This window comes from Carassius carassius, chromosome 10 (assembly GCF_963082965.1).
Source record: "Carassius carassius chromosome 10, fCarCar2.1, whole genome shotgun sequence".
Taxonomy (NCBI): domain Eukaryota; kingdom Metazoa; phylum Chordata; class Actinopteri; order Cypriniformes; family Cyprinidae; genus Carassius; species Carassius carassius.
Genome location: NC_081764.1, coordinates 2,902,116 through 2,915,837, shown reverse-complemented (window position 1 = coordinate 2,915,837; position 13,722 = coordinate 2,902,116). Strand labels below are relative to the sequence as shown.

The 13,722-nt window shown below is 35.8% G+C and overlaps 2 protein-coding genes across 3 annotated transcripts; both read right to left on the bottom strand.

Annotated features, from left to right (window-relative positions):
- Positions 1-576: 576 nt before the first annotated feature.
- Positions 577-5,383, bottom strand: hyal1 (hyaluronidase 1). Its single transcript, XM_059559712.1, has 4 exons — positions 5,253-5,383; positions 3,346-4,282; positions 2,252-2,341; positions 577-1,313 (listed from the first exon to the last, which is right to left on the bottom strand). Exons 2-4 carry the CDS (start codon positions 4,255-4,257, stop codon positions 957-959), a joined length of 1,359 nt encoding a protein of 452 aa, XP_059415695.1. The 5' UTR covers positions 4,258-4,282; positions 5,253-5,383; the 3' UTR covers positions 577-956.
- Positions 5,384-7,158: 1,775 nt separating this feature from the next.
- On the bottom strand, positions 7,159-12,847 carry LOC132151219 (hyaluronidase-2-like). 2 transcript variants are annotated; one of them, XM_059559328.1, is made up of 4 exons: positions 12,760-12,847; positions 10,410-11,375; positions 9,308-9,397; positions 7,159-8,059 (listed from the first exon to the last, which is right to left on the bottom strand). In XM_059559328.1, exons 2-4 carry the CDS (start codon positions 11,337-11,339, stop codon positions 7,670-7,672), a joined length of 1,410 nt encoding a protein of 469 aa, XP_059415311.1. In that variant the 5' UTR covers positions 11,340-11,375; positions 12,760-12,847; the 3' UTR covers positions 7,159-7,669. The 2 variants fall into 2 exon arrangements, with proteins under 2 accessions (XP_059415311.1, XP_059415310.1); XM_059559327.1 differs by having other exon boundaries at positions 10,410-11,372.
- Positions 12,848-13,722: the final 875 nt, after the last annotated feature.

The window sequence follows — 13,722 nt, the reverse complement described above, 5'->3', positions numbered from 1 at the left end:
AGTGTATTTCAAATGATAAAAAGTAGATTTTGTTACTTTTAAACACGTATATCAGCTAAATGTTGATTTTGTTAAATTGAGGAGTAGCTACCAGATTTACAAAAGCTCAAATCTAAGTCGTGTAAAAAAGCCAAAAAACTTAATTTTGATTTTATCAGCTTGATTTCCTTTAACTTCATTTTGACCTTTTGATTTACATTGTTAGAAAGTTTTACATTCAAAATCTAACCAGTTGTTATGATATTTGGATGCTAAACTGTAATATTTTTGCATACCAAACTGTGATTTTGCATGCATTTATTAATCTAGTCAATTTGCACTACAATGGTAGTGTCAGATACAGCTGATCTGAAAGATGCATGCATAGTGTGGAAGGCAACAAAGCGGCTCTATTGTGGCAATACAACCTGATTTTCACATTATTGTTTCTGCCTCAAAATCTTTTCTATGTTTTACAGTAAACTAAATAATTCTGAACCATGCATGCATAACTGTTTGTATATCAGACATTTTTAGGCAAGCAATTATATAAAAATGCAATTATAATGAAAAAAAAAATGTAGACCTTTTAAGACGATTTGCCAAAATAGTTTATTCCATATATTCAATGAGATTTCAGTGATTTGATTTTTGATGCTGTTTATGGATACGTTTAATTAATATCAATAAAATCAACATTAGTTTGCATTCTCAGGGTTTACATGTGCTTGATGTAAACAAACACTCAAAATTAAACTGCATCTTGATTTTTACAAAATCATCATATTTGATAAAGTTTAACTAGCAAGCATGGAGCACATGGTCATTTAGCACATGCTTTATCTAAAATGACTTCAAGCACGTTTGTTAAAGGCACAGTCACCATGTAATGTCAAGTCCACAATGGTAATGTGTTGTTCCTTGTATTTGTTAACCCAACCTGAGCTTTAACCGCTTCAGTCTTCTAGTCATTTCTGTCATGTAGAAGGCTCTACAGGTACGGGTTTCTGACACTGTTCTCCTTCCCAGCCCGGGAAACACTGGCACCTAAAGCTGGCCGCGAATCCACTTGTTTCTCCTTCAACCGTCCTGAACCTCCTGTGAGCTACATAAGACGGACCCCCAGTAACAGTCCCGGGCAGCTTAGCTCTGGGAACGATGGACCATTCGGCTGGGTCCAGATGCAGGTAGGCTGTGCTGCTCGGGTCTCTCCTAATACAACGGCCCCTGGACGAGCACACGGTCTTGCTGCACAGAAACGCAGCCTCTGTCACGTTCACAATGTAGTGGCCGAGCGTGTCATCAAGGTACTCCTGAACCGCTAGACAGGCATCCTGCAAAGAGGAGAGGAGAGGTTGGAAGTTAATATTATATAAACGATAAAGAGTTGTTCACTCTTTTTCATTATTGCACTAGTTTAATACAAATAATCATTTATTTATATTTAAATTCTAATTTCATGTCATTTATAATTTAATTGTATATTAATGGTTGGTAGAGAGCTGGAGTGCATTATGCAATGACAAGCGGTTCTCAGATCTAAAAAATGACTCATAGGGAAACATCTACTGTAGATCATTCCACCAACTCATGCTCATGTGAACACATGAAAGTGGGTGCACAAGCACGTATTCTTTTACTGTACTTGAAAAAGATATGTTTCATTGAAATAATTGTTTAAGTTGGACTACTAAGATTATTAAAACTGAAAGAAGCAAAACAGAAATTTTAGTTAAAAATAAAAGCTAATTCACAAAATGAATAAATATTATAATAGTACATAAATATCACCAGAAAAAAAAAAATCTAACTTCAGTTAAACAGAAAAGCTGCATGGTTTGCAGTGTTACAAGAGACATTTATTATTATCAGTAGAATTTATAATTCATAATTTTTACAAAACTTTTTGCTAATTTATTTGTATCTGTTAAATATTTAGATATTGAAATTGTTTCAAAAATGTATTATTACTAGACAATGGAATGAATAATTATACAAATTATAATTATCGTAACATTCTTTAATTCATATCAAGCACTAATTTGAAGCATGCACATAAGCTCATGTATTTTTGGGAAATCGACTTCCTATGATGTAACATGCTATAGTCCAACTAAAGCTGTTTTTAAAAAAAGCATTTTGTTTGCTTGTTGTGTTATAATTATTAAGCTTGACTAAATAGTAATTGAATGTAAATTGTATTTAAAATTAAATAATCTAAATGATCAGAGGTGTATGATTGTATTTGTGTAATAATCTACAGCGCTCCAACCTTCGTTTGGGAGTAGTTTCCATCTCCCCACAGCACGACACCAGCAGCTCCGAGAGCCATGCTCTCACCGATGGTGTGCACCAAGTCCTCCTGAAAACACACACAAGTGGCACATGGACCATTTTTATTCAATTATATATTTTTACCCTTTAATTTTGATTCATAAATATAGTTTTGGAATCTCTCTTAGAACATGTTTTTTTTCCAGCTGATGAACAATAAAAACATTGACAGCCAATCACAATCCAGAGTTTAAAAAGCGTAAGCATTTAAAGCAGCATGTGACCAAACTAAACTTTAGCACTCTCTATTCTAATTCTATTCTTTAAAAAAAAAATTGAATTAGCTTTCTAATCTTTTTGTATTCTGTTTGCTTTTCATTTATTATACAATTAACAAAAGCAAAAAAAGAACCTCTATCACTAGCTTGCTCTATTCTTTTTCTATTCTATCTGTTTTCTTTCTTTTTATTTATTATATTATTTAAAAGCCCTTTCTATGTGTACAGCGTTTAAGCTAACTGAGACTTGTTATAGCACTTGTACATCATTGCTCTTTTGTTGTTTTTGATTGCTTCCAATGTCCTCATTTGTAAGTCGCTTCGGATAAAAGCATCTGCTAAATGACTAAATGTAAATGTGCTTCTGATACAGAATGGTATTGTTTGGGTGCCAATATAGATATAGTTATCATTCTTTATATAAACGGGCCTTTTTCATTGCCAGTCAGATCATAATAAATAAACATGACCATAACATGACCATAATATATATATGTTTTCTTATATTTCATATAATATGTTGTATTTTTTTTTTCATATTTAGTATTTCTGTATATATATATATATATATATATATATATATATATATATTAAAAAAAAAATTTCAGTTTTAGTTATTTTGGTTCATTTAAACTAAATTAAAGTGAGAAATGTTGCCATGGAAACTAATTAAAATTAAAAGTTACTTTTTATTTTATTTTAAGGAACAACAATGTTTTTTAATGGTTTTAATTTCAGTTTCAGATGTAGTTAACTATGACAGTAACCTTGGAGAGAACTAAAGAGAACAAAGCGAACAGGCCTTTGTGCTGACCTGTGAGAGAAACTCCATGGAGTAAGTGTAGGCGATCCTGGCGTAGGGGAAGACAGATGGAGGCCGATGGGTGGTCAGTTCCCTCACCCTCACGGCCTCCAGGATGCGATGCCGGCTGTACAGCAAGATATCCTGACCGCGGCCCCGGAGCCCGAGATCCAGATAGATATCAGGGTACAGAGCTGAGCTGATGTTCCAAAGCCAGGTCAGTTTATCATTCCTCTTCATCTCCAGAGCAGGACATTCACCGGTGTATGTCTCGTTCTTCTTGTACTGATAATTATAGCAGCAGGGGAAGCCATAGAACCCCCACAGCCCTCCAGGACGCTCTCTACGGCCCAGTTTTAACGTCTCCTCCATAAAGGCCCGCGAAGCGTTCTCAAATTCCTTCACAGCTTCATCTTCGATCTGCTTCGGTTTCCAAGTAGGATGTTTGGCTTTCACTAAAGCCCTGGAGCCATTCCAGTAGATTTCCTTAGCGTCCCAGTTCCGTTCCCACAGCGGCCTCCACTTTTCCCAGTCAATGACAGCAAGCCCGTGAAATCCCAGATCTGGGATGTCAGTCATCAAGTCGCCCTCAGCCTTCCGGAGGTGCTGTTTCAGGCTGGCATTTTGAGGAACACCTCCATACACTGGTTCATGATCTCTACCATAGTAAGGATACTCACCTAACTTATCCGAGTAGAAGATAGTGATGTTGTCGCCCATGAAGGACTGGTTGCTGTTGAGCACGATGTCGAAGACGCTCAAGTCCAGTTTGACCCCAAATCGAGACATGCAGCGCTCCGTTGGCGCGTTCCATACAGAAAAAAACGGGAGATGGGTGAGAAGGGAGGATGGACGGCCGAGAACAGAAACAAAACAGATGGCAAACACCACCAGAGACCACGTCCCACATCCAAGCCTGTCCATCCCTGGAAAAGGTGACACGTTGGACCTGCAATGATGAGAACGCAGAGTGTTTAGCATCCAGCTCCACGTCTGATGTCACATGAGCCGAGCCAATTTAAATGGAAATGAAGCCAAGGAGCTACAGTCTAATTTCAAAAGGTAATTTCAATGATGAAAGGCAATTTTTTTGAACAAAGGTATACTTTATCCTGAACAACTCATTATCCATAATAGTCATCTACTTCAGGAAACACAACATTAAGTGTGTGTGTGAAAACTCATCTCAGAAGCAGGCAGAGATGAGATGGTAACTATGCAATTACTTACTTTTATGTAAATGTTAATGTAAAACTTACAAAAATAAAAATTGTTAACATTATTATTTAACATTACTAACATATTGGGCATGTTACCATTGTAATACCATGGTGTTTTGGACACTATCATAATGCCATTTTCATAATATCCTTAGAGTATCATATTAATGTCATGATACATGCGTTGATACTATTATACAGCAAATGTAATATTGTGATACAAAGTATCCTAATAAAAACAGAAGAGAAACAAAAAGTACACTTTATATCCATCTCTTTACATTAATTGTTGTACCAATGCATATTTCAAAGTAACATAGTATTACGATCAGTTCTTTTTGTAAGGGCAGTGTACCACAGCAACATGAAATGCAAAAAAAAAAAAAAAAGAAAAACCACCACCTTGGTATTACCATAGTACTTTTATGTTAGTGTTGGACACCATGGTAATTTTACACAAAACTTGCAGTTAAATAGACTCATTACACTGTCAAGATCTGACATGAAAAGTTTAGATGTTTATTATTATTAAAAGAATTATCGTGAAATACATTTTGTTTTTTACTTTTCGGATGGGCTAAAAAGAGGAACTGTGACTTTATGCAAGAAAACCGACAGAGACCGAGAATGTAGACAACTCACGCCGTTTACGTGATGAAACACAAGCGTTCATATAATCTGAACATAAATCGTACTTACTTGACCAGTAAATCTTTTCGAATCACTCACGAAATAAAATGTTTCAACTTCACTCGTGACCCTCTCCTGTTAAAGCAGAAGCAGAACAACGTCTCCTGTCTAACCAATGGAAAGAGGGGGCGGAGTCTAAGAGGAGCGTAAGGACGTACTCACAGGACGCAAGAACGTACGTGGAGTTTAATATATCTTTTTTTTATATTATTTATCACGTTTCTTACATATGCATATTTCAGGTAGAACATTATGATATGAACAATGACATTATTCAACATTATTCAATTTTAACTGATTCAACAAAATGCTTGCTTTTCAAACTCATGAATGAGTATCGAATGAAATATCATTGTAAATACGATGCCACATCAATATGGTAATAATTTAGTGTCATGGTATTTATTTTATTATTATGTTCTTATACCATTACTATTTTTTAACTGTTCTAAATGTCATTGTTTTAAAGAAATCTTTTCTTTCCATGTCTTGTCATTTATGGTCATGTGGGTAACAACATTTCAAGATCATGACTTTAATTCTCGAAAAACAAGGAAGCAGTTTTAAAATCTCTTCATAGATAGAAAACATCCTTTATACATGCAAAGACTAAAATTAACAAACGAGGAACTGAAAATTAGATTTGTGGATAACACCATAAAACACTGAACCTGCATGCAAAGCAACTGAAGTCATTTATAGAGTGGTTAAAGATTAACAAACACACCATGTGTCACATTGCTTCGAGTCTATTTGGAGTAAAAGCTCACAGAGTCCAAAGCAACAAATATAACTTCTTGGTTTGTAAACCCTGTAATTTGGGCTGGTCCGTTTGCTGAGCAGATTCAAGGTTTGTAGTCTCATACGTTTCCTCCATTTAGTTAGTTCTTATTTCCTCAGAAAAACTTGCACTAAATGAGAAACACTGAATGGTTACTGGACAAAATAAATTTGAGGCAAGAAATGTGAAAAGAAAGGAAAACTTTTTAAAATGAACACACAAGGTTATGAGTAAAAAAAAATTTAATCAAACACAGAAATCATTTTGATTACATATAAAATGATTTCTTTGTGCATCACAATTTCAGAAAATCTAATTCCCAATAATGTTACAATTATGGCAATTTAAAGGCTTCTCTCACAGTCCAGTGCCTTTTTCGCATGAATACAAGTACTGTCACATTACTCTCATAACCATAACAATCACTGTTATAATACTGACAGAGATGCTGAACCAAGCAAAAAATGTGCATTCAAATATATGCTGATTTGGCAACAGTTATATGGGTCCAAGAAACAGTCAAAATAAATAGAAGATATAGTCCAAAGTTACAAAATACTTTTAAATAACAGGGTATAAATAACTGCCAGTTCTTTAATGGGATCTTCTTTTTTGGTGGTGGTGGGGGGGTGCCTTTATAGAAACAGGAAAAGATGGGAAACGGGGTTTTGATCAGGAAATGACACAAGCCAGATTCAAACTCAGGTCAGCCAGCATTACAGGACATGCATCCACATTTCAAGCACTAGTAGTCTCATCTTAAAAAAATTGTTCACCTAAATATGAACATTTCCTGAAAATGTGCTTTCCCTCAGGCTATCAAAGAAGTAAATCAGTTAGTTTCTTCACCAGAACAGACTTGGAGAAATTGAATATTTCATCACTTGCTCGCCAGTGGATCCACTGCAGTAAATGGGTACCGTCAGAATGAGTCTGAGGGCTGATAAAAACATTAATCACTCAGTTGTATAAGGATAGGTCTTAGGAACTTTTTTTATTTTTATTTTTTATAGATTTTTGTGATGCTGGGAACCTTAAAGCACTTTTATCATATATGTTAATGTTTTTGGTGTCTGTAAAATATGGAAGATGTGAGAACACTGAATACCTTATTTACCTATGGGTATAAATAAAGTGAACTTGAACCTGATATTTATCTAATTCCACATATTCAAATCATACATGTTTATTTGCTTAACTACATTTGATGCTTGCAGCCTAAATTGTAGTTTTAAATACACACATTCTTTATTGTGTCATCTCAAATCTACACTTAAACCAAAGCCACTTAAAACCAAATGTCCACCTATTCAAATTGTTTTAACAGTGACTCGAGTCAAGACTTCTACTGAATGAATCCACTCATCAGTTAGTCATACATTTTCATTAGATTTCCCAGTTGCACAATATCCTACATCTGGTTCAAATGTTGTGAGAGTAACGTGTGACAACAAACAAAAGTGCTTATTTAAACTCCAAGGAACTCGGGAGTTTCCTGTGTTTGTACATATAAATTTCAATTTCAAGGTCAATCACATGACTTCATGAAAGCGAAGGACCTTTTCACAACAGCATTTGGAGCGCACTGACCGGCCAAACGTTTCATAAGCGAGAAAATGAGTTTTTGAGTCTTTATGGCTTGTGCTCAGGTCAGTAAATGCAGCAGCAATGGAGTGAGAAGGTACATCCATAATGCTTTCAGTGCATGTCCGTCTCCTCGCTGCTGAAGCGGGTCCTTGAGGTTACATCTCTCACCCTGATACCCACTAAAGCACTGGCACTGGAAGTCTTCGCTCATCCGCTGCTGCTCTTCCACACTCACATCTCCCTTCACGCGCACATCGCTCCCCTGGCCTTCTATCGTGTGTGTCTGTGGGTCAAGATGGAGATACGTGTCTGTGTCCGGGTGTCTGCGCAGACAGCGGCCGTGGGAGCTGCACACGAAGCGACTGCACTGCTCAGCTGCTGTGGAAACATTGAGGAGGTAACGGCCCAGTGGACCCTGCAAGTACTGGTTTAAATTGGAACAAGTGTCCTGAATGAAAGATAAACAGATAAAGAGAGGAAATTACATCAAGTAAAAACTGTTTTAGGTGGTTGCCAGGGCATTGCTTACATATTGCAGGCATTTTAGTGTGTCACTATGCAGTTTCTTGGGTGTTGTGTACATATTAGTGTGTTGTGATGAAGTTCCTAGGGTGTTGTGGGTGGTTTCCAGAGCATTGCTAAGATGTTGTAGCCATTTTAGTGTGTTATTATGCAGTTGTTCGGGTGTTGTAGGCACTTTAGTGTGTTGCTATAAATTTATGCATTTAGCAGACGCTTTTATCCAAAGCGACTTACAGTGCATTCAGGCTATCAATTTTTACCTAACGTGTTGCTGACGCAATGCTGTACCACAAAGATTTTGTAGCCATTTTAGTGTGTCACTATGCATTTGTTAGGGTGTTGTAGGCACTTTAGTATCTTACTATGTAGCTGCTAAGGTGTTCAGGTGTTTTTAAAGTGTCTGACATGAAATTTTTGTTGTTGTTATAAATAGAATTTTTTTTCTGACCTTATTTATAGGGTCAAAAACTAAGATGAAGTTTTGATAGCTTGTAAAGTTACTTGTTGAGATTGATATAACAGTATAGCAGATACTTACATAAAATGCGTGTAAATATAAGCTGTCACTTAATATCTCCCAGAAATATGTCTAAGTAAGATGATACTTAAATGCTTAGTTTTATGATCTAAGCTCTGTGGTTTTAAAACATATATTGCAGTGCAATACAATGATAAAGAGATGAACAAGTAAACTTTCATCAAATGCCTGATGATCACTTACATTTGAACATGATTTTTATACAAAATGATGTATTGAATCGCTAAGATGCTTCAGTCCAGTAAATGTTCATCTTGAAATATTACCAAAAAGATAAAAGTCATTCTTACATTTAGTCTCTAAAAATCAGTCAAGATTTAACAGCAAACAGACACATGAATCATGAACTAAAAGTGGACATTTGTACAATTAAACTAAAAACTTGCTACCAAAAGTATAATCTATCAATCAGATGAATGTAGTAGATTGTGAAAATCAGGTTATTCAGAAAAGTTTTAGTGCATCAAATATGATAATGTGTCATATATGATACAGTAGGCTTTATAGGGTTAACGTGATCAATAGAAGCACCATTAGCAAAATCATTATTATTATAAACACTAGCATCAATAGAAACCTATTAACAAGCACTATTTCTGATTGAAATTAGATATAATGTGGTGTGTGAGTGCTTACATTGCTGCCGGCATAAGCAGCATCACCCCAGAGAATGACACCAGCTGCACCCAGAGCCACACTTTCTCCAATGGTGGACACCAAATCCATCTGAACAGACACAAATAAAGGAATCAGTGACTGGGTCCTCATTTTTTTTTTTTTTTTTTTACAAATAAGCGTTAATTTATCTCATTTTGAAAGCTATGTGTTAAGGTCACAAACAAATATTGAATGGGGACAGTTTTGTTACAACTTAAACAGTGGAAATAAAGTAGGAAATCAGCTGGTGTGGTGTGGTGGGTGGTGGCACTGAAAGTGTGACCAGCACCCTTCCTGGTCTCCTGCACACACACACAAACAGAGACAAAGAGCAGATATGATGGTTATGCAGGAAAAGTTCTGTGATTAACCACCCAAAGACCATACACACAATACACTCGCTTTAATCTTCACTAAAATTGCAGAGCCCATCGTCAGGATGGTTGAGTAATGTTATGAATGCACTGCAGGATCACATTTCTGGATGAATCATATATAGTTATATCTGGGACAGTATGCAGTTCACCTTTAAGTCCTATAACCTTAAAATCTTCATGAATATATCTTGTTTTAAATATGTTTTTTTTTTTTTTTGCCGGGCATTAAAGCTTTAAGATCTCTGCTACGTTAGCAACCTTTTCCATCCACAACACTCAGACAAGCCTTTGCTGTAAATCCATGTAGAATCTGTGTCTTTGGATAGTTTTAAATGTACTTTCACAGAAACTATCCAAAAACTGTGTTAAAATATAGTTCCCATAAACTTTTACAAAGTTTTAGAACAAAAATAGAACCGCCTACAGTTAAATACATTTAAATACTAAATGTAAATATTTTAGGTTTTAAATTAATAATAATAATTGTAAAAGGAATACATTTAGTTAAATAAACGTATTTATAAATTTAAAAAATTGTTTATTTGTGAATTGATTCAGATTGTTGAAGGCCATAGCCTAAAGCTCTTTAAAGAGTAATAAAAAAAATACAATTCCATCCTACACATAGTATTGGCAAAGTAATAGCCAATAGGCTGAATTTTTTTTTTGTCACTGCAAATCAAGCTAATTTTTTACAAACTCACCTCTGTCAGCAGTTCCAGCTCATTGGCATAAGTAGGGCGGCTGTAGACAAAAACAGGACGTGCCAATCCCTCTCCCACCGATGCCAATCTCATTCCCTCCTTCATCCGGTTTCGGACAAACTGGCGACCGGAGGATGTCGAACGCAACACAGAGCTCATATATACGGATGGAAACAGGGCTGTGCTTTCAGTCCACAGCCACTTCAGCTGGTCGTTCCTGGCCACCTCCGCATCTGGGCAGCGTCCCGTGTAGTTCTCCAGACTGTTGCGGTAGTCGTGGTTGTAGCAGTCAGGAAAGAGGTAGAAGCCCCAAAGCTGGTTGGGACGCAAGCTTTTGGCTAGCCGCAACGTCTCTAGCATGAATTTACGGCTGGACATCTCGAACTCCTGCTGAGCTACTTTGTAAATCTGGGTTGAAGTCCAGCCCGGGTTTTTCTGGCCCACTAAGCGCCGCGACTGGTTCTTGTAAATGTCTTTGGCATCCCAATTCCGTTTCCAAATTGGATGCCATTCCTCCCAGTCGATCACGGCCAGGCCTCGCGCCGATGGGTCACGAATGTACTTCGCAATCCCCTCCGGCATCGTCTCTCTGTGGTGCGAGAGGCTGGCGATCTGTGGTAGTCCACCATTGACGGCCACACCTTCATGAAAGTGCGGATAAAGGCCCAGGCGCTCTTTGTAGAATATTGTGAGGTTCTGCTTGGTAAAGCCTTCATTCGGAGAGGCCACGATCTGAAATTGATTGAGCTGGAAGTGGACCTTGTGCCGAGGACTGCAGTCTTCTGTTGGGGCGTTCCAGACCAGAACCACAGGCTTCTGAGGGTAAAGAGGCCATCTGGTGGGCTTTAGATCATCAGCAAGAGCGAGATGATCCAGAGCCAGTGGAACCAACAACCAGATTCTCCAACGAAACTGGATCCAGTAAGCCATGACTTCAGTCACTCACAACACAGGCATTCACTTCTGCTGGAACAAAAAGCCACATAATTCATTATAATGCATTATGATCATAATTATGATACCTGATATCATTCTGGTATCAGTGTTTATTCAAAAAGGAAACAATGTGGCACAAATCTTTCATGAAGGGAACATAATAACTTCACTGAAAACTGAAGCAAATGTAAATTTGACAGTTTAACAGAGTAAATTCTTCAGGTTTAAATTAATAATAATATGAAGCACTTGGAGAAAATAACTCATCTTTGATATAAAAAATAAGCATCATTCCCACAAAAATAAATCAATCATTTTATTACTTGAAGGTGAGCTACTATTTTAAATAAAGTTGGTGGAATGGAACGTTTGGAACCAATTGAACATTTTTTTAGTGTAAAAGTGTTTACAATGCGTAAAAACCAACATCATCCAGTTGACATTCTTCATAGTGCAACAATCAGCAAAACAAAATAACATTTTAATAAAATATCTCACCTTTGATATTAATACATCAAAGATATTTTGACTTGGAGGGGAGTTTTTATTTGAAATAATATATTTGGTTATTATTATATAATTACAAATATCCCAGTGTTACAGTTATTTCCCAATTATTGAACTAATATTATATTTAAATATTATTAAATTCAATAAATATTTAATATAAGTGAATATTTAATTATAATAATACATAATATTATTTTATTATGCAAATAAATATTTGCAGGGAGAGCTGATAATCTGTTTTGAAGGAAATGTTAATTGCTACTTTTATGTAACATTGTTTCAAGGAACACTTTTACACAATCATACAATTCATAGAAAGACACATGATGGTATTCCAGCTTAAGGCAGAATGACCTCATTCTAATGACTTTATTAGACATTGATCTTACTGACCCAAGGACAGAAAAACTGGAATTAAATGAAGAGCAAATGAAAAGTTTTGCTCAAGTCTCCAGATGTTTTTCAGATAAGTATCAATGCTCAGATTTGTCAAGCTACACTCAAGATTTTTAATTTGCAATCAAAAGTCAGAAATCTCAATAACTCAACATATTTTCCGTATCTAATTTTCTGATCCACGCTATCCACATAAATCGTAAAACTCCATATTCTTACTTTGTTGAAATTTATGTCTATTTTTTTAAATGTTCTACGGAACTGTATTATGATGTTTAAATATAACGTATCTGAGAATTAAAGATCAAGCAATAAAAAAATGTAGCACCATGATACTGAAATTCATGTACAACGGTATTTACATACTACTTCAAAGAGCATCGTGGTAGTCCCATGGTACATTCACCAATGTGAGCGTAAAAAGTGTTTAAAACAATTATATTCCAAAATCAGCCTGTTCACATCATTCACAGAGCACCAAAACAACTTTTTTATGGAAACAACTTACCTCTGACATTAAAAACAGTCATTTCCAGATAAATAACTCCATCCTGTCGTTGCGATGTAAATCATTGCTGTTACCACGTCTCCTATTGAGTTTTCCGCCTTTCATAAAGACTGGAGGACAGGCGGAGTGATGTCTGATCTGTCGATCATCTCACATTCTTAATCTGAGACGCTTTTATTTTAGCGGCAGAGAAACAACTTCAAAGCGCCGCTTTCATAAGTTTCATTGATTCGGTGCAGAGGGCGTGGTTTTATTACCAGATCACTGGGGGCGTGTCTTCCTTATGCAAATGAGTATAACGTGTTCACTGCGGGTCCAAAAATTATTATACATGCACGTTTTTTATTCAAATCTAAATATTAAACATTATACAATATATTAACAAAACTGCAAAACAACTACAAAAATAATCAAAAAAAAAGAAAGAAAGTGGTAACATGGTGGTAACATGCTAATTCTACAATCTATTTTTGCCAATGATTTGATTCTTAAAACTTATATATATATATATATATATATTTATATATATATATAAGATATATTTTTACATTTATTTATTTTTATTTCAGTTCCTCTTCCATCATATAACTGTAATATGAATGTAAGGTTAAATGAAATTTAAATATTTAGTCATATTAGGTATTAGCTTTGGTCTATGAAACTGTTTAAGCAATAATATGTATGTAATAATAATGTAATATGTAATAATAATATGGATACATTGAAACTATTCTGACATTTCAGGATGCTCATAATGGATATGAAATCAGAGGAGCATCAGGTGCCTTTCAAGTGGTTCCTTTCTGACAATGACCTGCAGAGATCCGGTTCTGCCGTTTCGGCATATTCTGCTGACTCCTGTGTCGCCTCTGTCAGTCTATGTGTGTGTTCATGTAAAAGAGAGGTCCACTTCCTTCCTCTCGCCTTTTCCTTTTGTCCCCAATCTTGGGGTTTTACATCACC